We start from the raw sequence: 24,312 nt of genomic DNA on the forward strand, positions 1-24,312 counted from the left end.
CAACTCCAAGACACATAATTGTCAGATTCACCAAAGTGGAAATGAAGGAAAAAATGTTAAAGGCAGCCAGAGAGAAAGGTTGGGTACCCACAAAGGGAAGCCCATCAGACTGACAGTGGATCTCCCAGCAGAAACTCTACATGCCAGAAGAGAGTGGGGGGCCAATATTCAACATTCTTAAATTAAAGAATTTTCAACCCAGAATCTCATATCCAATCAAATTAACCTTCATAAGTGAAGGAGAAATAAAATCCTTTACAGAAAACGAATGCTTAGAGATTTTGTCACTACCAGGCCTGCCTTACAAGAGCTCCTGAAGGAAGCACTAAACATGGAAAGAAACAACTGGTAACAGCCACAACAAAACCATCCCAAATTGTAAAGACCATTGATGCTAGGAAGAAACTGCATCAATTAACAAGCAAAATAATCAGCTAATATCATAATGACAGGATCAAGTTCACACATAACAATATTAACCTTAAATGTAAATGGGCTAAATGCTCCAATTAAAAGACAAAGACTGGCAAATTGGATAAAGAGTTAAGACCCCTCAGTCTGCTGTATTCAGTAGACCCATCTCACGTGCAGAGACACATAGGCTCAAAAGAAAAGGATGGAGGAAGATCTACCAAGCAAATAGAAAACAAAAAAAAGCTGGGGTTGCAATACTGGTCTCTGATAAAACAGACTTTAAATGAAGAAAGATCAAAAGAGACAAAGAAGGCCATTACACAATGGTAAAGGGATCAATTCAACAAGAAGAGCTAACTATCCTAAATATATATGCACCCAATACAGGAGTATCCCGATTCATAAAGCAAGTCCTTAGAGACCTACAAAGAGACTGAGACTCCCACACAATAATAATGGGAGACTTTAACACTGCACTGTCAACATTAGATAGATCAATGAGACAGAAAGTTAACAAGGATATCTAGGAATTGAACTCAGCTCTGCACCAAGCAGATCTAATAGACATTTATAGAACTCTCCACCCCAAATCAACAGAATATACATTCTTCTCAGCACCACATCACACTTATTCCAAAATTGACCACAGAGTTGGAAGTGAAGCACTTCTCAGCAAATGTAAAAGTACAGAAATAATAACAAACTGTCTCTCAGACCACAGTGCAATCAAGCTAGAACTCTGGATTAACAAACTCACTCAAAACCGCCCAACTACATGCAAACTGAACAACCTGCTCCTGCTTGACTACTGGGTACATAAAGAAATGAAGGCAGAAATAAAATGTTCTTTGAAACCAATGAGAACAAAGACGCAACATACCAGAATCTCTGGGACACATTTAAAGCAGTGTGTAGAGGGAAATTTATAGCACTAAATGCCCACAAGAGAAAGCAGGAAAGATCTAAAATTGACATCCTAACATCACAATTAAAAGAACTAGAGAAGCAAGAACAAACACATGCGAAAGCTAGCAGAAGGCAAGAAATAACTAAGATCAGAGCAGAACTGAAGGAGATAGAGACACAAAACCCTCTGAAAAATCAATGAATCCAGGAGCTAGTTTTTTGAAAAGCTCAACAAAATTGATAGGCCACTAGCAAGACTAACAAAGAAGAAAAGAGAGAAGAATCAAATAGATGCAATAAAAAATGATAAAGGGGATATCATCACCGATCCCACAGAAATACAAACTACCATCAGAGAATACTATAAACATCTTTATGCAAATAAACTAGAAAATCTAGAAGAAATGGATAAATTCCTGGACACATACACCCTCCCAAGACTAAACCAGGAAGAAGAAGTTGAATCCCTGAATAGACCAATAACAGGCCCTGAAATTGAGGGAATAATTAAGAGTCTACCAACCAAAAAATGTCCAGGACAAGATGGATTCACAGCCAAATTCTACCAGAGGTACAAAGAAGAGCTGGTACCATTCCTTCTAAAACTATTCCAATCAATAGAAAAAGAGGGAATCCTCCCCAATTCATTTCATGAGGCCAATATCATCCTGATACCAAAGCCTGTCAGAGACTCAACAACAACAACAAAAAGAGAATTTTAGACCAATATCTCTGATGAATATCGATGCAAAAATCCTCAATAAAATATTGGTAAACTGAAACCAGCAGTACTTCGAAAAGCTTATCCACCATGATCAAGTGGGCTTCATCCCTGGGATGCAAGTCTGGTTCAACATATGTAAATCAATAAATTTAATCCAGCATATAAACAGAACCAAAGACAGAAACCACATGATTATCTCAATAGATGCAGAAAAGACCTTCAACAAAATTCAACAGCCCTTTATGTTAAAAACTCTGAACAAACTAGGTATTGATGGGATGTATCTCAAAATAATAAGAGCTATTTATGACAAACCCACAGCCAGTATCATACTGAATGGGCAGAAACTGGAAGTATTCCCTTTGAAAACTGGCACAAGACAGGGATGCCCTCTTTCATCACTCCTATTTAACATAGTGCTGGAAGTTCTGGCCAGGGCAATCAGGCAAGAGAAAGAAATAAAGGGTATTCAATTAGGAAAAGAAGAAGTCAAATTGTCCCTGTTTGCAGATGACATGATTGTATATTTAGAAAACCCCATCGTCTCAGCGCAAAATCTCCTTAAGCTGATAAGCAACTTCAGCAAAACCTCAGGATACAAAATCAATGTGCAAAAATCACAAGCATTCTTATACACCAGTAACAGACAAACACAGAGCCAAATCATGAATGAACTCCCATTCACAATAAGTTCAGAGAATAAAATACCTAGGAATCCAGCTTACAAGGGATGTGAAGGACCTCTTCAAGAAGAACTACAAACCACTGCTCAGTGAAATAAAAGAGGACATAAACAAATGGAAGAACATACCATGCTCATGGATAGGAAGAATCAATATCATGAAAATGGCCATACTGCCCAAGGTAATTTATAGATTCAATGCCATCCCCATTAAGCTACCAACGACTTTCTTCACAGAATTGGAAAAAACGACTCTAAAGTTCATATGGAACCAAAAAAGAGTCCACATTGCCAAGACAATCCTAAGCCAAAAGAACAAAGCTGGAGGCATCACTCTACCTGATTTCAAACTATACTACAAGGCTACAGTAACCAAAATAGCATGGTACTGGCACCAAAACAGAGATCTAGGCCAATGGAACAGAACAGAGCCCTCAGAAATAATACCACACATCTACAACCATCTGATCTTTGACAAACCTGACAAAAACAAGAAATGGGGAAAGGATTCCCTATTTAATAAATGGTGCTAGGAAAACTGGCTAGCCACATGTAGAAAGCTGAAACTGGCTCTCTCCCTTACACCTTATACAAAAATTAAATCAAGATGAATTAAAGACTTAAATGTTACACCTAAAACCATAAAAACCCTAGAAGAAAACCTAGGCAATACCATTCAGGACATAGGAATGGGCAAAGACTTCATGACTAAAACACCAAAAGTGATGGCAACAAAGGCCAAAATTGACAAATGGGATCTAACTAAACTAAAGAGCTTCTGCACAGCAAAAGAAACTACCATCAGAGTGAACAGGCAACCTACAGAATGGGAGAAAATTTTTACAATCTACCCTTCTGACAAAGGGCTAATGTCCAGAATCTACAAAGAACTTGAACAAATTTACAAGAAAAAAATCAAACAACCCCATCAAAAAGTGGGCAAAGGATATGAACAGTCGCTTCTCAAAAGAAGACATTTATGCAGCCAACAGACACATGAAAAAGTACACATCATCATTCACCATCAGAGCAATGCAAATCAAAACCACAATGAGATACCATCTCATACCAGTTAGAATGGCGATCATTAAAAAGACAGGAAACAGGTGCCGGAGAGGATGTGGAGAAATAGGAACACTTTTACAGTGTTGGTGGGACTGTAAACTAGTTCAACCATTGTGGAAAACAGTGTGGCAATTCCTTAAGGATCTAGAACTAGAAATACCATTTGACCCAGCCATCCCATTACTGGGCATATACCCAAAGGAATATAAATCATGCTGCTATAAAGACACATGCACAGGTATGTTTATTGCAGCACTATTCACAATAGCAAAGACTTGGAACCAACTCAAATGTCCATCAATGATAGACTGGATTAAGAAAATGTGGCACATATACACCGTGGAATACTATGCAGCTATAAAAAAGATGAGTTCATGTCCTTTGTAGGGACATGGATGAAGCTGAAAACCATCGTTCTGAGCAAACTATCGCAAGGACAAAAAACCAAACACCGCATGTTCTCACTCATAGGTGGGAATTGAACAATGAGAACACTTGGACACAGGAAGGGGAACATCACACACCAGGGCCTGTCATGGGGTAGGGGGACGGGGAGGAATAGCATTAGGGGATATACCTAATGTAAACAACAAGTGAGTTAACGGGTGCAGCACACCAACATGGCACATGTATACATATGTAACAAACCTGCACGTTGTACACATGTACCATAGTTTAAAGTATAACAATTAAAAAAAAAAGAATGAAATTGTATCCCTCATAGCAACATAGATGAAACTGGAGGCTGTTATCCTAAGCACATTAATGCAGGAGTGGAAAACCAAACATCACTAGCTCTTACTTGTAAGTGGGAGCTAAACATTGAGAACACATGGACATAAAGATGGGGACTATGAGAAGGGAGTTGGAGGGGGTATGGGCTGAAAAACTGCTTATTGAGTACTATATTCACTACCTGGTTGATGAGTATATTCTTACCCCAACATCAGAATCATGTAATATATTCATGTAACAAACCTGCACATGTACCCTCTGAATCAAAAAAAAAAAAAAAAAAAAAAAGACTTTTTTGTTTTTAGTCTTCAATTAGAGGAACTAATAGAATAAATATATTTAAAAATTGTTATGAATAATTTATAAAAATAGTAAGTGGGAAATAAGAATAAATGTACAAATGCTGATTTTTTTGTAAATGTATATCATTTTAAACTACTCAAGCTTAAAATACAAAAAGACCTTTTGGGACACTCCCTATAGTAGAGGGAGAATTAGGCATGAGGGTGGGAAGAGTGGAGTCAGTGTTGCTTGTGGTGCTTTAAGTCTCAAGTGCAGAATGTGGTACAGAATATAATGATGGTGAGGCAAGAGGAGATACTGATATAGAGGCAGGAAATGAGATAAGGGAAGGGCAGTTTGAGGGGGTGGAGGAATGATCAGATGGACTTGACCAATTAGCAGGTTGGAAATGTATTGCTAGCCTGGGAGAATCAGCTTGGACAGAGAAGACTAGATTCTAGGTACAGTTTTGACAGTCACCTGCATTGATGTGCTTGCCGAGAAAAATGGAAGTAAAGGAAATTGCAGAGGAAATGCAACGGCAGACCATTGGAGGACTGCAGTATTCAGGAACAAGCTAGGTGAAGCAGAGGTGCTGTAGCAAATGGAGAATGTTCGTTGGTGAAGTTTGGTGTTAAGGTGGAAAAGATGGGTTGACCCAGTGTGTAGCAGGTTCAAAGGAAGGCATTTTAGGATAGTGACACTGAATATGTTTATGGACTGAAGAAGCAGAACTTAGCGAAAAGTGAGACATTTAAAATACAGGATAAAATGCATAATAGATTAAAGATTATTAAAGAAAGTCTCTTTATTCACAGCCAGGAAATAGAACAGGATCTGGGTGGATTTTGAGAGGTGGAAGGGTAGGTCTGCCTCTGAGAGGGAAAGCAAGAGTGTGAGTGGAGACATAAAGAAAAGTTTTGGGTGAAGGGATGTACAGAGGAGTTTGTGCAGGTGACTTGAATTGTCGTGATTTACTCATCATAAAATAGCGACAGCAGCTGACACTGATAGAGTGTTTTCTATGTGCTGGCCTCAGGGGTAAGCACTTTACACACTTTGCCTCTATCATCTCATTAATATTACCAAAAATTTTATGAGGTAGTAATTATTATTATTAAATTTTTTTGAGACGGAATCTCACTCTCTCACCAGGCTGGAGTGCAGTGGCGCGATCTTGGCTCATCACAACCTCTGCTTCCCTGGTCCAAGCGATTCTCCTGCCTCAGCCTGCTGAGTAGCTGGGACTACAGGCATGCACCACCACTCCCAGGTAATTTAAAAAATTTTTTTTTTAAATTTTTAATTTTTTTTAGTAGAGATGGGGTTTCACCATGTGGCCAGGATGGTCTCAATCTCTTTACCTCGTGATCCACCCGCCTCGGCCTCCCAAAGTGCTAGGATTACAGGCGTGAGCCACCTATTTTAAAAATAGGTGTAAAAAATGTAAAGAAGTCCTATATTACAGATAGGGAAACTGAGACTCAGAGTGGCATGTAACCTGCTAGTTAATTTCAAAGGTGGAATAAGAAGCTAGATCTGTCATATTCCAAAGGGTCTGTTTCTTTTTTTTTTTTTTTTTTTTTGAAATGGAGTCTCCCTCTGTCGCCCAGGCTGGAGTTGCAGTGGCGCGATCTCGGCTCACTGCAAGCTCTGCCTCCCGGGTTCACGCCATTCTCCTGTCTCAGCCTCCCCAGTAGCTGGGACTACTGGGGCCCGCCATCACGCCCGGCTAATTTTTTATAGTTTTTAATAGAGACGGGGTTTCGCCATGTTAACCAGGATGGTCTCGATTTCCTGATCTCATGATCCGCCCGCCTCAGCCTCCCAAAGTGCTGGGATTACAGGCCTAAGCCACCATGCCTGGCCTCCAAGGGGTCTGTTTTTAAACACTTCATCATATTAAGAACACACACACACACACACACACAGCCCCCAGCTGCTTGGTTCTTGCAGTCAGTCTCCAGGATCCTGGAAAGTTGGGCTTGTTGCGCTTGCTTTAAATTTTCAATATGCACCTCCTGGGTCCCAAGTCTACAAAGGCTGATCCACAGGTCTGAAGGATGGCGTGGTAATATGCATTTTCTGCAAGGTCACGTTTTAATGTGACTGAGATACAATGACTCCCATTCACTGTCCCACACTTTGAGAAGCCTAGACCCAGGATTCTTAGGCTCATGGGCTTCTTTGCTTAATAAGATGTTTTTTAGCAGGGTCCAGCTTTTGGTCCGGAAACATGGATTTTTTTCCTGGAATATTGTTGATAGAGGAAGGGTAAGTCTTCTTACCTGTACGATGACCTTGGCGTCAAGCTGCGGCACATAATGGATGAAGACTGTACACCCTCTTGTCCATGGTTCAAACAGGGTCCCCAAGGCAGCCAGAATCCAGCCTGAGTTGACGGGCACCAGATGCTATCAGATGTCTTCAGGCTCAGTAATTTCCTGCTAACTCCAAAATGCAGTGGCTTCAACTGTGTGATCATGGCTGATGTGATGATGGACTAGGCACTCTGGTTTTTAGCTATGGACCCACCCCAGGCCTCAAAGGTGTACTGCCAAATATTTTTCGATTACATGTAACTGAAACTGGTTCAATCATACTACCTCTCTTGAACTGATTCTCCTCTAGTGTTCTCTGTATCCATACATGTCATCACCATCCATGAAGTTGTCCAAGCCCCAAACTTTGGCATCAACCTTGACCTCCTCCCATCTCCCATGTCTATCCAGCAGATCTGGTGCACTCTATTTCCTAAAATCTCAACTGTGTTAATTTCCTTCATATCTCTGGCACGTGGTCCATGCCACTACCAGCTTGTGCCTGGATTAGTCTCAGAGCCTTTAGCTGGCCTTCCCTAACTCAATTCTAACTTTCTCCAACTCAATCTCCATCCTGCAGCCATGGTGACCTTTTCTTTTTTTTTTTTTTTTTCTTTTTGAGACGGAGTCTCGCTCTGCCGCCCAGGCTGGAGTGCAGTGGCCGGATCTCAGCTCACTGCAAGCTCCGCCTCCCAAGTTCACGCCATTCTCCTGCCTCAGCCTCCGGAGTAGCTGGGACTACAGGCGCCCGCCACCGCGCCCGGCTAGTTTTTTTTTTGTATTTTTTAGTAGAGACGGGGTTTCACCGTGTTAGCCAGGATGGTCTCGATCTCCTGACCTCGTGATCCGCCCGTCTCGGCCTCCCAAAGTGCTGGGATTACAGGCTTGAGCCACCGCGCCCGGCCATGGTGACCTTTTCAAAATACAAATCTGATCAGATCTCCCCCTCACTGAAAAACTTGCAGTATTGGCCAGGCGCAGTGGCTCATGCCTGTAATCCCGGTACTTTTGGAGGCTGAGGTGGGTGGATCACCTGAGGTTAGAAGTTTGAGACCAGCCTGGCCAACATAGTGAAGCCCTGTCTCTACTAAAAATACAAAAATTAGCTGGGTGTGGTTCCAGCTATTTGGGAGGCTGAGGCACGAGAATCACTTGAACCCAGGAGGCAGAGGTTGCAGTGAGCTGAGATCGTGACACTGCACTCCACCGTGGGCAACAGAGTAAGACTTTGTTTTAAAAAAAAAAAAAAAAAAAAAACTTTTAGTATCTCCCCATTGTTTTCCTAATAAAGTCCGAACTCTACAACAAGGCCTGCAAGACCCTGCATGGTCTAAGCCTTGCTTACTTTTCCAACTCTTCCCATTGGTCCTTCACCTTACACTCTGAGCACCAGATATTCCCATCTCTATAGTTCTATGAATATTACTTTTTATATCTTTGTGCATTTGCACATATTATTCTACCTGTACAGAAAGCTCTCCCTTATCTCACCTCCATTCCTCCATGAGTTTTGCTACTCAATTGTTATCATTAGTGCAAATACCCAGTACCTCTCCTCTGGATAATACAAGAAAACTTCTCTGCTCCATGTTCTGGTTAATACGTTAATAAATTAGAAAATATAAAGAATTTGGTCCATTCCGAATATTACTAGTTGGAGATGAGAAAGTGCAGAGAGAGAGGTTTGGTTTACAGGTGATTAAATAATTAACACAAGGCTAGAGCTTCACCCTCTATGTATTGTTTTTTCTAGGTTAGGGGTGATGGCTTGGCATAGCTTGGTTCCAGATATTTTCTTCCCTAGCAGTTAATAATTGGGAAACTCTAAGTCTGATTTGCCCATAAAAGGGGATAGAAGAGGCTCTGTCATCTGAGGTCACTCTGCTAGAATATTCTGTCTTTCTCCATCAAACCGTGGAACCACTTTCAGGAACACAATGGCTTGTCATGTGTGTGGCCTGCAGAATGTCTCTACCCACATTTCCTCCACATCTCCTATGAAGATGCTCAGATAGGACTTAAATGTGCCTCCTTTGTCACTCTGAGGCCTCTGTTAGCAAACATTTAGGATTCCCAGACTTCACCTCTCAGACCCTGAGAGGTCTGAAACAAAGACAGCAGAAGGGAGAAAGAGGATGGAGTCACTTCTACTTAGAGCTCCTTTCCCAAGACACACACACACACACACACACACACACACACAAACACACACACACACACACCCCTCGCCCAGATCTGGGATCCAGCCTCTATGTCAGTACCCTCTTTCCTACCATGAAGGGAAAGAGGATAGTAAGGTAAGCCCATGGCTGTATTTCACCATCCCGGGGAGGCCTGTGGTCCCACCGATGAAGAAGATGACCACCGGGTCCAAGGTCTGTGACTTAATACAGATGTGTTCTGGGGATGCTGATCCGCAAAGGGATTCAAGACAAAAGGAAAAAGGTTATGACTGCTGGTTTTTCATCTTCTAGGGAAGCAAAAGAAACAACATGATGCATGGACAGGAAACTGGGAGTTTGCAACACTGGAGGAAAACTGGCTCTTCCAGTGTTAGGCATCAAACTGACTTGATGGGTGATTTGGACATGTGGACTGGCATTTTTTCATTTGAGAAACTGGTAAAATATAATGAATCTTTAAATAATTTAATAGAACACACAAATAGCACTTGCTATGTTTCAGGCAATGCTCTAAGTGATTTACGAATATGAACTCATTTAATACTCAGAGAAACCCTAGGAGGCGAGTACTACTCTAATCATGTCCATTTTGTAGATAAGAAAACTGAGGCTCAGAGAGGTTAGGTAATTTGCTTGGTAATATACAGCTAGCAAGTGGCATAGCCAGGATTCAAATGCAGTCTGCACCCTAGTCCGTGCTTTTAACCAGACTGCTAAGCTTGTTTTTTTAAATTAAACTCTGTGACCTTGGTGATGAGGGGTGGGGAAGAGAAAGAGAGAAAGAGTGAGAATGAAATACATACATATATATGTGCATATATATGTGTGTGTATATATGTATATATGTGTATATATGTATATATATGTGTGTATATATGTATATATATACACACACATACACATGCACGTGTATATACACACACACATATATATACATACACATATACACACATACATACACATATACATACACATATATACATACACAACCACACATATATATATGTGCAACACAATAACCCCTGACTTTACAAATCTCCTTTGCACAGTCCCAGGGGTGAGTATATTCTAATGAGAGGAACATAGAAGTCTGACGTGCTAAAAAACTTGAAATTTTACAGATAAAGCAACTGAGATCAAGAGAGAGGAAGGGAGTAAGCCAGGGTCATAGAGCAAATCAGTAACACAGGTGAGGTTTCTTACAGCCGACCTGGTGAGCTTCCTACCACTGGGTGCTTGTTTCCCACCACTTCGGATTAAATGGTCATTTTCTACATGTACTCAGAGACCATATTCATCAGACCAGAAACCCGCTTAACCAATGATCAGAAGTCCAGCCATCCTTCATGGCTGTGACACCAGGAGCCTAGTTTTCAGAGTGGGGAGCTCAGAAGCCATGGAGTTCACCTCTGGGTCAAGGGTATCTATGGTCACAATGCCCTTGGCTTTAGACATTTGTAGTCAGTAGAGAATGTCCTTGACCTTCAACTGGGTGGTCTGGGCACGAAGATGATCCCTAGGGATGAGAAAGGAACTGATTGTTTTGGTTTCTTTTTTCACAACCATGGGCTTTGGGCTTGGCTTGTCTGCATAGAAATGCCCTAACCTCTTGCTATGCAAAGTATGGGCCACAGAACAACAGCAGCAACACTATCAAGGGTGCAGAATCTCACACCCTGTTCCAAACCTACAGAATCAGAATCTGAATTTTAACAAGTTTCCCAAGTGATTCCTTTGCACATTAAAATTTGAAAGCCCTGGCCTAACCTTTTCTAGACTAGATGGATCCAGCTGAAAAACAGGTGGACACTGCTTTACACAACTTTGCAAGGGAGCTGGAAATATAGATGTGAACAGGACAGTGTCTCTGACATCAGGACTAGCTGCATCTCTGCTCTCATCTTTCCCCTCTTACTTCCCTCTCTGTCATTACTTGGATGTCATTTTGAATGTCCTCTCTTTCCTTCATTCCATATTTAACCACCTTGTCCTTTGAATTTTCCTGCATTTCCTTCCATCTCCATCACAAACAATGAGTTCAAGCCCTGTGTTTCCTTCTGGATTCTATCCTTCCACCAGTTTTGAATCCTCCTGCCACTGATCTTCCATATAATTACTTGCTTAGTTCGATAAGCACTGACTTTTTTTTCTCTACATTTCTTCATTGCACTAACACCTGTGCCCTCTCTTCAGGAAAACACCACACTCCACCTTCTGACATTGAAGATGCTGCCTCCTTTTCATCTTTCTCTCTCACAACTCTCTTTTCTATTTCAAAATGGTCATTCCTCACCCCATGATTGGAATACCCTTTCTTTGCTCCTATCCTTCTTAATTCTTCTTATCCCAGAGGGCTCAACTCAAGTCTTAGATTTCCCATGGGCCATCTCATAGCTCTACAGATGACATGGCTTTTCATCTCAACACTCCACTAGTTTTGTTGCTTCCTGATTTCACATGACCTAGCTCAATGAATCACCTATTTTATTTATGACAGAATATGAGAGGGAGAGAGAAAATGTGATCAAGAGTATGGCAGAGTGCTGTTAAGTATGCACTATAAAATGAGAGAAGTGATTCAAAAAAGAATCCTATGCTGATTCTAATTAATGTTGATTAAAAATAGGTAATTAAAGGGGAAAGGGAAATCTCTACAGAAGAATACTAAAAAATGTAGCAGGATTGACAGAAATAAAACATTTCCATGTAAATCCACCAGTTTGTTACATAGGTATACACGTGCCCTGGTGGTTTGCTGCACCCATCAATCCATCACCTACATTAGGTATTTCTCCTAATGTAATCCCTCCCCTAGCCCCCCACCCGTGACAGGCCCTGGTGTGTGATGTTCCCCTCCTTGTGTCCATGTATTCTCATTGTTCAGCTTCCACTTTGAGTGAGAACATGTGGTGTTTGGTTTTCTGATCTTGTGATAGTTTGCTGATAATTAGCTGGGCTTGTGATTATCTTGTGATAATTAGCCAGGCATGGTGGCAGGCGCCTGTAATCTCAGCTATTCGGGAGGCTGAGGCATGTCCAGCTTCATCCATGTCCCTGCAAAGGACATGAACTCATTCTTTTTTATGGCTGCATAGTATTCCATGGTGTATATATGCCACTTTTTCTTTTTTTTTTTATTAAAGTTCTAGGGTACATGTGCACAACATGCTGGTTTGTTACATATGTATACATGTGCTATGTTGGTGTGCTGCACCCATTAACTCGTCATTTACATTAGGTATATCTCCTAATGCTATCCCTTCCCCTGCTCCCCACAATAGGACCCAGTGTGTGATGTTCCCCTTCCTGTGCTGCATAGTATGCCATGGTGTATATGTGCCACATTTTCTAAATCCAGTCTGACACTGATGGACATTCGGGTTGATTCCAAGTCTTTGTTATTGTGAATAGTGCCACAGTAAACATACGTGTGCATGTGTCTTTATAGCATCATGACTTATAATCCTTTGGGTATATCCCCAGTAATGGGATGGCTGGGTCAAATGGTATTTCTAGTTCTAGATCCTTGAGGAATCACCATACTGTTTTCCACAATGGTTGAACTAGTTTACAGTCCCACCAACAGTGTAAAAGTGTTCGTATTTCTCCACATCCTCTCTGGCACCTGTTGTTTCCTGATTTTTTAATGATTGTCATTCTAACTGGTGTGAGATGGTATCTCATTGTGGTTTTGATTTGCACTTCTCTGATGGCAAGTGATGATGAGCAATTTTTCATGTGTCTGTTGGCTGTATGAATGTCTACTTTTTAGAAGTGTCTGTTCATACCCTTTGCCCACTTTTTGATGGGGTTTTTTTTTCTTCTAAATTTGACTGAGTTCTTTATAGGTTTTGGATATTAGCCCTTTGTCAGATGAGTAGATTGCAAAAATTTTCTCCCATTCTGTAGGTTGCCTGTTCACTCTGATGGTAGTTTCTTTTGCTGTGTGGAAGTTCTTTAGTTTAATTAGATCCCATCTGTCAGTTTTGGCTTTTGTTGCCATTGCTTTTGGTGTTTTAGACATGAAGTCCTTGCCCATGCCTATGTCCTGAATGGTATTACCTAGGTTTTCCTCTAGGGTTTTTATGGTTTTAGGTCTAACATTTAAGTCTCTAATCCATCTTGAATTAATTTTCATATAAGGAGTAAGGAAAGGATCCAGTTTCAGCTTTCTAATTATGGCTAGCCAATTTTCCCAGCACCATTTATTAAATAGGGAATCCTTTCCCCATTTTTTGTTTTTGTCAGGTTTGTCAAAGATCAGATGGCCGTATATGTGTGGCATAATTTCTGAGGGCTCTGTTCTGTTCCATTGGTCTATATCTGTTTTAGTGCCATTACCATGCTGTTTTAGTTACAGTAGCCTTGTAGTATAGTTTGAAGTCAGGTATCATGATGCCTCCAGCTTTGTTCTTTTGGCTTAGGATTGTCTTGGCAATGCAGGGTCTTTTTTGGTTCCATATGAACTTTAAAGCAGTCTTTTCCAATTCTGTGAAGAAAGTCATTGGTAGCTTAATGGGGATGGCATTGAATCTATAAATTACCTTGGGCAGTATGGCCATTTTCACGATATTGATTCTTCCTATCCATGAGCATGGTATGTTCTTCCATTTGTTTATGTCCTCTTTTATTTCACTGAGCAGTGGTTTGTAGTTCTCCTAGAAGAGGTCCTTTACATCCCTTGTAAGTTGGATTCCTACATATTTTATTCTCTTTGAAGCTATTGTGAATGGGAGTTCATTCATGATTTGGCTCTGTGTTTGTCTGTTACTAGTGTATAAGAATGCTTGTGATTTTTGCACATTGATTTTGTATCCTGAGGCTTTGCTGAAGTTGCTTATCAGCTTAAGGAGATTTTGGGCTGAGATGATGGGGTTTTCTAAATATACAATCATGTCATCTGCAAACAGGGACAATTTGACTTCTTCTTTTCCTAACTGAATACCCTTGATTTCTTTCTCTTGCCTGATTGCCCTAGCCAGAACTTCCAACACTACGTTGAATAGGAGAGATGAGAGAGGGCATCCCTGTCTTGTGCCAGTTTTCAAAGGGAAGACTTCCAGTTTCTGCCCATTCAGTATGATATTGGTTGTGGGTTTGTCGTAATAGCTCTTATTATTTTGAGATATGTTCCATCAATACCGAATTTATTGAGAGTTTTTAGCATGAAGGGCTGTTGAATTTTGTCAAAGGCCTTTTCTGCATCTATTGAGATAATCATGGGTTTTTTGTCTTTGGTTCTGTTTATATGTTGGATTACCTTTATTGATTTGTGTATGTTGAACCAGCCTTGCATCCCAGGGATGAAGCCCACTTGATCATGGTGGATAAGCTTTCTGATGTGCTGCTGGATTCAGTTTGCCGGTATTTTATTGAGGAGTTTTGCATCGATGTTCATCAAGGATATTGGTCTAAAACTCTCTTTTTCTTTTTGTATCTCTGTCAGGCTTTGGTATCAGGATGATGTTGGCCTTGTAAAATGAGTTAGGGAGGATTCCCTCTTTTTCTATTGATTGGAATAGTTTCAGAAGGAATGGTACCAGCTCCTCCTTGTACCTCTGGTAGAATTCGGCTGTGAATCCATCTGGTCCTGGACTTTTTTTGGTTGGTAGGCTATTAATTATTGCCTCAGTTTCAGAGCCTGCTATTGGTTTATCCAGGGATTCAACTTCTTCCTGGTTTAGTCTTGGGAGAGTGTAAGCGTCCAGGAAATTACCCATTTCTTCTAGGTTTTCTAGTTTATTTGCGTAGAGGTGTTTATAGTATTCTCTGACAGTAGATTGTATTTCTGTGGGGTCGGTGGTGATATCTCCTTTATCATTTTTTATTGGGTCTATTTGATTCTTCTCTCTTTTCTTCTTTACTAGTCTTGCTAGCAGTCTATCAATTTTGTTGATCTTTTCAAAAAACCAGCTCCTGGATTCATTGATTTTTTGGAGGTTTTTTTGTTTCTCTATCTCCTTCAGTTCTGCTCTGATCTTAGTTATTTCTTGCCTTCTGCTAGCTTTTGAATGTGTTTGCTCTTGCTTCTCTAGTTCTTTTAATTGTGATATTACGGTGTCAATTTTAGATCTTTCCTGCTTTCTCTTGTGGGCATTTAGTGCTAAAAATTTTCCTCTACACACTGCTTTAAATGTGTCCCAGGTATTCTGGTTTGTTGCATTTTTGTTCTCATTGGTTTCAAAGAACATCTTTATTTCTGCCTTCATTTCTTTATGTACCCAGTATTCAAGCAGGAGCAGGTTGTTCAGTTTCCATGTAGTTGAGTGGTTTTGATTGAGTTTCTTAGTCCTGAGTTGTAGTTTCATTGCACTGTGTCTGAGAGACAGTTTGTTATAATTTCTGTTCTTTTACATGTGCTGAGGCGTGCTTTACTTCCAACTATGTGGTCAATTTTGGAATAAGTGTGACGGGGTGCTGAGAAGAATGTATATTCTGTTGATTTGGGGTGGAGAGTTCTGTAGATGTCTATTAGGCCCACTTGGTGCAGAGTTGAGGTCAATTCCTGGATATCCTTGTTAACTTTTTGTCTCGTTGATCTGTCTAATGTTGACAGTGGAGTGTTAAAGTCTCCCATTATTATTTTATGGGAGTCTAAGTGCTGAGAATGATGGTTTCCAGCTTCAGCCATGTCCTGACAAAGGACATGAACTCATCCTTTTTTATGGCTGCATAGTATTCCATGGTGTATATGTGCCACATTTTCTTAATCCAGTCTATCATTGATGGACATTTGGGTTGGTTCCAAGTCTTTGCTATTGTGAATAGTGCTGCAATAAACATACATGTGCATGTGTCTTTATAGCAGCATGATTTATAATCCTCTGGGTATATATCCAGTAATGGGATGCCTGGGTCAAATGGTATTTCTACTTCTAGATCCTTGAGGAATCGCCACACTGTCTTCCACAATGGTCAAACTAGTTTACAGTCCCACCAACAGTGTAAAAGTGTTCCTATTTCTCCACATCCTCTCCAGCACCTGTTGTTTCCTGACTTTTTAATGATCACCATTCTAACTGGTGTGAGATGGTATCTCATTGTGGTTTTGATTTGCATTTCTCTGAAGGCCAGTGATGATAAGCATTTTTTCATGTGTCTGTTGGCTGCATAAATGTCTTCTTTTGAGAAGTGTCTGTTCATATCCTTTGCCCACTTTTTGATGGGGTTGCTTGCTTTGCTCATGTAAGTTTGTTTGAGTTCTTTGTTGATTCTGGATATTAGCCCTTTGTCAGATGAGTAGACTCTAAAAATTTATCTCCCATTCTGTAGGTTGGCTGTTTACTCTGATGGTATGTTCTTTTGCTGTGCAGAAGCACTTTAGTTTAATTAGATCCCATCTGTCAATTTTGGCTTTTGTTGCCATCGCTTTTGGTGTTTTAGACATGAAGTCCTTGCCCATGCCTATGTCCTGAATGGTATCACCTAGGTTTTCTTCTAGGGTTTTTATGGTTTTAGGTTTAACATTTAAGCCTTTATTCCATCTTGAATTAATTTTTGTAAAAGGTGTAAGGAAGGGATCCAGTTTCAGCTTACTACATATGGTTAGCCAGTTTTCCCAGAACAGTTTATTATATAGGGAATCCTTTTCCCATTTCTTGTTTTTGTCAGGTCAAAGATCAGGTGGTTGTAGATGTGTGGTATTATTTCTGAGGGCTCTGTTCTGTTCCATTGGTCTTAGATCTCTGTTTTGGTACCAGTACCATGCTGTTTTGGTTATTGTAGCCTTGTAGTATAGTTTGAAATCAGATAGCGTGATGCCTCCAGCTTTGTTCTTTTGGCTTAGGATTGTCTTGGCAATGCAGGTTCTTTTTTGCTTCCATGTGAAATTTAAAGTAGTTTTCTCCAATTCTGTGAAGAAAGTCACTGGTAGCTTGATGGGGATGGCATTGAATCTATAAATTACTTTGGGTAGTATGGCCATTTTCCCAATATTGATTCTTCCTATCCATGAGCATGGAATTTTCTTCCATTTGTTTGTGTCCTCTTTTATTTCCTTGAGCAGTGGTTTGTAGTTCTTCTTGAAGAGGTCCTTCACATCCCTTGTGAGTTGGATTCCTAGATCTTTTATTCTCTTTGAAGCAATTGTGAATGGGAGTTCACTCATGATTTGGCTGTTTGTTATTGGTGTATAAGAATGCTTGTGATTTTTGCACATTGATTTTGTATCCTGAGATTTTGCTGAAGTTATCAGCTTAAGCAGATTTTGGGCTGAGATGATGGGGTTTTCTTAATATACAATCATGTCACCTGCAAACAGGGACAATTTGACTTCCTCTTTTCTTATTGAATACCCTTTATTTCTTTCTCTTTCCCAAACGCCCAGACCAGAACTTTGAACACTATGTTGAATAGAAGTGGAGAGAGAGGGCATCCGTGTCTTGTGCCAGTTTTCAAAGGGAATGCTTCCAATTTTTGCCCGTTAAGTATATAGGCTGTGGGTTTGTCATAAATAGCTCTTATTATTTTGAGATACATCTCATCAATACCGAATTTATTGAGAGTTTTTGGCAATGAAGGGCTGTTGAGTTTTGTCAAAAGTCTTTTCTGCATCTATGGAGATAATCATGTGGTTTTTGACTTTGGTTCTGTTTATATGCTGGATTACGTTTATTGATTTGCGTATGTTGAACCAGCCTTGCATCCCAGGAATGAAGCCCACTTGATACGGGTGGATAAACTTTTTGATGTGCTGCTGGATTCGGTTTGCCAGTATTTTATTGAGGAGTTTTGCATCGATGTTCATCAGGGATATTGGTCTAAAATTCTCTTTTTTTGTTGTGTCTCTGTCAGGCTTTGGTATCAGGATGATGCTGGCCTCATAAAATGAGTTAGGGAGGATTCCCTCTTTTTCTATTGATTGGAATAGTTTCAGAAGGAATGGTAGCAGCTCCTCTTTGTGTCTCTGGTATAATTTGACTGTGAATCCGTCTGGTCCTGGACTTTTTTTGGTTGGTAGGCTATTAATTATTGCCTCAATTTCAGAGTCTGTTATTGGTCTGTTCAGGGATGCAACTTGTTCCTGGTTTATTCTCGGTAGGGTGTATGTCTCCAGGAATTTATCCATTTCTTCTAGATTTTCTAGTTTATTTGCATAAGTGTTTATAGTATTCTCTGATGGTAGTTTGTATTTCCATGGGATTGGTTTTGATATCCGCTTTATTATTTTTTATTGCATCTGTTTGATTCTTCTCTCTTTTCTTCATTAGTCTTGCTAGTGGTCTATCAATTTTGTTGATCTTTAAAAAAGAACAACTCCTAGATTCATCGATTTTTTGAAGATTTTTTTTGTGTCTCTATCTCATTCAGTTCTGTTCTGATCTTAGTTATTTCTTGTCTTCTGCAAGGTTTTGAATTTGTTTGCTCTTGCTTCTCTAGTTCTTTTTATTGTGATGTTAGGGTGTCAATTTTAGATCTTTCCTTCTTTCTCTTGTGGGCATTTAGTGCTATAAATTTCCCTCTACACACTGCTTTAAATGTGTCCCAGAGATTCTGGTATGTTGCGTCTTTGTTCTCATTGGTTTCAAAGAACATCTTTATTTCTGACTTCATTTCATTATGTACCCAGTAGTCATTCAGGAGCAGGTTGTTCAGTTTCCATGCAGTTGAGTGGTTTTCAGTGAGTTTCTTAATCCTGAGTTCTAGTTTGATTACCCTGTGGTCTGAGAGACAGTTTGTTACCATTTCTGTTCTTTAACACTTGCTAAGGAGTGTTTTACTTCCAACTTTGTGGTCAATTTTAGAGTAAGTGCGATGTGGTGCTGAGAAGAATGTATATTCTGTTGATGTGGGGTGGAGAGTTCTGTAGATGACTATTAGGTCTACTTGATGCAGAGCTGAGTTCAAGTCCTGGATATCCTTGTTAACTTTCTGTCTCATTGATCTGTCTAATGTTGACAGTGGGGTGTTAAAGTCTCCCATTATTATTGTGTGGGAATCTCAGTCTCTTTGGAGGTCTCTGAGGACTTGCTTTATGAATCTGGGTGCTCCTGTATTGAGTGCATATATATTTAAGATATATAGCTCTTTCAGTTGAATTGATCCCTTTACCATTATGTAACGGACTTGTCTCTTTTGATCTTTGCTGGTTTAAAGTCTGTTTTATCAGAGACTAGGATTGCATCCCCTGCCTTTTTTTGTTTTCCATTTGCTTGGTAGATCTTCCTCCATCCCTTTATTTTGAGCCTATGTGTGTCTGCATGTGACATGGGTTTCCTGAATACAGCACAGTGACGGGTCTTGACTTTTTATCCAGTTTGCCAGCCTGTGTTTTTTAATTGGGGCATTTAGCCCATTTACATTTAAGGTTAATATTGTTATGTGTGTACTGGATCCTGTCATTATGATATTAGCTGATTGTTTTGCTTATTAGTTGATGCAGTTTCTTCCTAGCACCGATGGTCTTTACAATTTGGCATGTTTTTGCAATGGCTGGTACTGGTTGTTCCTTTCCATGTTTAGTACTTCCTTCAGGATCTCTTGTAAGGCAGGCCTGGTGGTGACAAAATCTCTAAGCATTTGCTTGTCTGTAAAGAATTTTATTTCTCCTTCACTTATGAAGCTTAGTTTGGCTGGATATGAAATTCTGGGTTGAAAATTCTTTTCTTTAAGAATGTTGAATATTGGCCCCCACTCTCTTCTGGCTTGGAGAGTTTCTGCTGAGAGATCTGCTGTTAGTCTTATGGACTTCCCTTTGTGGGTAACCCAATCTTTCTCTCTGGCTGCCCTTAACATTTTTTCCTTCATTTCAACTATGGTGAATCTGACAATTATGTGTCTTGCGGTTGCTCTTCTCAAGGAGTATTTTTGCGTTGTTCTCTGTATTTCCTGAATTTGAATGTTGGCTTGCCTTGCTAGGTTGGGGAAGTTCTCCTGGATAATATCCTGCAAAGTGTTTTCCAATGTGGTTCTGTTCTCCCCATCACTTTCAGATACACCAATCAAACATAGATGTGGTCTTTTCACATAGTCCCATATTTCTTGGAGACTTTGTTCACTTCTTTTTACTCTCTTTTTCTGTAAATTTCTCTTCTCACTTCATTTCATTTGTTTGATCTTCAATCACTGATACCCTTTCTTCCACTTGATCGAATCGGCTACTGAAGCTTGTGCATGCATCAGCAGTCTCGTGCCATGGGTTTCAGCTGCATCATGTCATTTAAGGTCTTCTCTACGCTGTTTATTCTGGTTAGCCATTCATCTAATCTTTTTTTGAAGGTTTTTAGCTTCTTTGTGATAGATTTGAACATCCTCCTTTAGGTCGGAGCAGTTTTTTTTATCACAGATCTTCTGAAGCCTACTTCTGTCAACTCATCAAAGTCATTCTCTAACCAGCTTTGTTCCATTGCTGGTGAGGAGCTACGATCCTTTGGAGGAGAAGAGGCACTCTGATTTTTAGAATTTTCAGCTTTTCTGCTCTTGTTTCTCCCCATCTTTGTGGTTTTATCTACCTTTGGTCTTTGATGATGGTGATCTGTAGATGGGGTTTTTGTGTGGATGTCTTTTTTGTCGATGCTGATGCTATTCCTTTCTGTTTTTTAGTGTTTCTCCTAACAGTCAGGACCCTCAGGTGCAGGTCTTTTTGAGTTTGCTGGAGGTCCACTCCAGACCCTGTTTGCCTAGGTATCACCAGCAGAGGCTGCAGAACAGCAAATATTGCAGAACAGCAAATGTGGCTGCCTGATGCTTCCTCTGGAAGCTTTGTCTCATAGGGGCACGCAGCTGTATGAGGTGTCAGTCAGCCCCTACTGGGAGGTGTCTCCCAGTTAGGCTACTTGGGGTTCAGGGACCCACTTGAGGAGGCAGTCTCTCAGATCTCAAACTCTGTGCTTGGGAGAACCACTGCTCTCTTCAGAACTGTCAGACAGGTAGGTTTAAGTCTACAGAAGTTTCTGCTGCCTTTTCTTCAGCTATGCCCTGCCCCCAGAGGGGGAGTCTACAGAGGCAGGCAGGCCTAGTTGAGCTGTGGTGGGCTCCACCCAGTTCCAGCTTACCAGTCACTTTGTTTACCTACTCAAGCCTCAGCAATGGTGGATGGCCCTTCTGCAACCTCGCTGCCACCTTGTAGTCTGATGTTGGACTGCTGTGCTAGCAGTGAGCAAGGCTTTGTGGGTGTGGGAACCACTGATACAGGTGCGGGATATAATCTCCTGGTGTGCTGTCTGCTAAGACCATTGGAAAAGTATCGTATTAGGGCAGGAATGTCCCGAGTTTCCAGGTACCATCTGTCATGGCTTCCCTTGGCTAGGAAAGGGAATTCCCTGACCCCTTGTGCTTCCCGGGTGAGGCAATGCCCCGCCCTGCTTCGGCTCCCACTCCGTGGGCTGCATCCACTGTCCAATAAGTCCCAATGAGATCAACCTGGTACCTCAGTTGGAAATGCAGAAATCACCCATCTTCTGCATCACTCACGCTGGGAGCTGTAGACTGGAGCTGTTCCTATTCGGCCATCTTGGAATGTGTGATGTGCTGTTTTCTTTCACTGAACTAAACATGTTTTGAAATTAATCACTTTTCAAAAACCACTTTTTGTACAAGCTCTATAAAAAGCATTTGGAGCCTGGGTACAGTGGCTCATGCCTGCTATCCAGCACTTTGGGAGGCCGAGATGAGCAGATCACCTGAGGTCAGGAGTTCAAGACCAGCCTGGCCAACATGGCAAAATTCCATCTCTACTGAAAGTATAAGAATTAGCTGGGTGTGGTTTCAGGTGCCTGTAATCCCAGCTACTTGGGAGGCTGAGGCAGGAGAACTGCTTGAACCCAGGAGGTGGAGGTGGCAGTTAGCTAAGACTGCACCACTGCACTCCAGCCTGGGCAACAAGAATGAGACTCCATCTTAAAAAAAGCATCTGGAGTCTAGTTAGCACTACCAGGAATATGCATATAAAGCCCTGAATGCTAAAAGCAGAACATGGCACATAAAGTTTATGATGTACCTTTTTCTTTCACTAAATTCAAAATGTTTTGACTTATAACAGTTTTCAAAGACACACATCAAATCTCAAAAATCACAATTTTGATCTCAGTAGGCAAACACAGAAAATGTCAATATCTAGCACTAAAAGGTAAATGCAGGCTGTGTGGCAAAATCTAGATGATGTACTGTTTTCCTTCACTTAATTTAACCTTTTTTGACAATGATCACTGTTTAAAAACACGTTTTGTACAAGCTCAGAAAAAAACTTTTCAAAGCCAAGTTAGTGCTTCCAAGAAGATATGCATAAACAGCACTATATGCTGCAAGTAAGATATGGCACACAAATAATATATGATGTTCTTTTTTCTTTTACTGAAATCAACATGCATTAACTAAAAGCAGTTTTCAAAGACACAGCTTGTCAAATCTCAAAAAACACAATTCTGAGTCCAAAAGGCCCACATGAAAAATAAAAATGACTAGCTCTAAAAGATAAACAGAAACTTTGTGCCAAAAACCTAGATAATGTGCTGTTTTCTTCCTTATAATTCAAAATGTTTTGACATTAATCACTTTTCAAAAACCCGTTTGTACAAGCTCAGTGAAAACTTTGGAGCCCAGTTAGTGCTTTCAGGAAGATACACATACACAGCCCTAAATGTGAAAATCCAGATGTGGCACACAAATAATATGTGTTGTTCTTTTTTCTTTCAGTGAATTCAATATGTATTAACTAAGAGCAGCTTTCAAAGGCACATATTCTCTAATTTCTAAAATCACAATTATGAGCATAGTAGGCCACATAGAAAATGCAAAAATCTAGCATTGAATGTTAAATGCATGCTTTGGGCCAAAAACCTAGATGTCATGCTGTTTTCCATCACTGAATTCAACAGGTTTTTTATAATTATCACTGTTTATAATATGTTTTGTACGAGCTCAGCAAAAAACATTTTGGAGCCCAGTTAGTGTTTCCAGGAAGACATGCATAAACAGCCCTATATGCTAAAAGCAAAAGATGACACACAAATAATGTATGATGAGCTGTTTTCTATCATTGAATTAAACATGTATTAACAAAGAACAGTTTTCAAAGACACATCTTGTCAAATTTCAGAAAACACAATTCTGAGCACAGTAGGCCCACACAGAAAATGAAAATATCTAGCCCTGAAAGGTAAATGCAAACTTCGTGCCAAAACTTAGATGATGTGGTTTTTCTTCATTTAACATTTTGACATTGATCATTGTTCAGAAACACATTTCTTACAAGCTCAGAAAATAACATTTCAGAGGCCAGTTAGATCTTCTGGGAAAATATTCATGTAAAGCCCTAAATACTAAATGTAAGTTATGGCACACTGAATATAGATGATGCGCTTTTTTTTCCCCACTGAATTCAACATGTTTTAACTAAGAGCAGTTTTTCAAAGACACATCTTGTCAAACCTCAGAAAACACAATTTGAGCTTAGTAGGCCAACAAAGAAAAATGTGAATACCTAGCCCTAAAAGGTGAACGCAAGCTGTGTGCCAAAACCCTAAATGATGTGCTGCTTTCCTTTACTTAATTTAACATGTTTAGACATTGATCACTATTTGTACAAGCAAAGAAAAAAACCCTTTGAAACCAAGTTGGCACTTTCAGAAAGATGTGCATAAACAGCTTGCTATGCTAAAAGCAAGATGCAGCACAGAAATTAGGTATGATGTGCTGTTTTCTTTCACTGAACTCAACGTGTATTACCTAAGAGCAGTTTTCAAAGACACATCTTGTGAAATTTAAAAAATACAAATTTGAACATAGCAGGCCTACAAGGAAAAATGCAGATATCTAGCCCTAAAAGGTAAATGCTAGGTTTGTGTGAAAAATCTAGATGATGTGCTGGTTTTCCTTCACTTAATTTAACATATTTTGAGGTTGATTACTTTTTAAAAACATGTTTTATACAAGCCCATAATGTAACATTTTGGGGCCAAGTTACAGCTTCCAGGAAAATATAAATATACAGCCTAAATGTTAAAAACAAGATATGACACACAAATAATATATGATGTGCTGTTTTCTTTTTAATTAAAAATT

The 24,312-nt window shown here is 40.1% G+C and overlaps 1 protein-coding gene across 5 annotated transcripts in view; it reads right to left on the reverse strand.

The window, feature by feature from the left end:
* LOC100426034 (acyl-coenzyme A synthetase ACSM3, mitochondrial-like) overlaps positions 1–24,312 on the reverse strand; it is a 134,119-nt gene that overhangs the window by 45,145 nt on the left and 64,662 nt on the right. For 3 of the 5 annotated variants that reach the window (XR_013399662.1, XM_077951001.1, XM_077951000.1), the window contains one exon: positions 7,097–7,255. The exons of 1 other annotated variant lie outside the window; for it this stretch is intronic. Coding sequence is in view for 2 of the 4 variants with exons in the window: in XM_077951001.1 (XP_077807127.1) it covers positions 7,097–7,255 (159 nt within the window). In the remaining 2 variants the exon portion in view is untranslated. Of the gene's footprint in view, positions 1–7,096; positions 7,256–20,323; positions 21,799–24,312 lie in introns of those variants that run through there. One more of the 5 variants, XR_013399666.1, reaches the window with a different exon arrangement.

The sequence above is a fragment of the Macaca mulatta genome, chromosome 10 (assembly GCF_049350105.2).
Source record: "Macaca mulatta isolate MMU2019108-1 chromosome 10, T2T-MMU8v2.0, whole genome shotgun sequence".
Lineage (NCBI taxonomy): Eukaryota > Metazoa > Chordata > Mammalia > Primates > Cercopithecidae > Macaca > Macaca mulatta.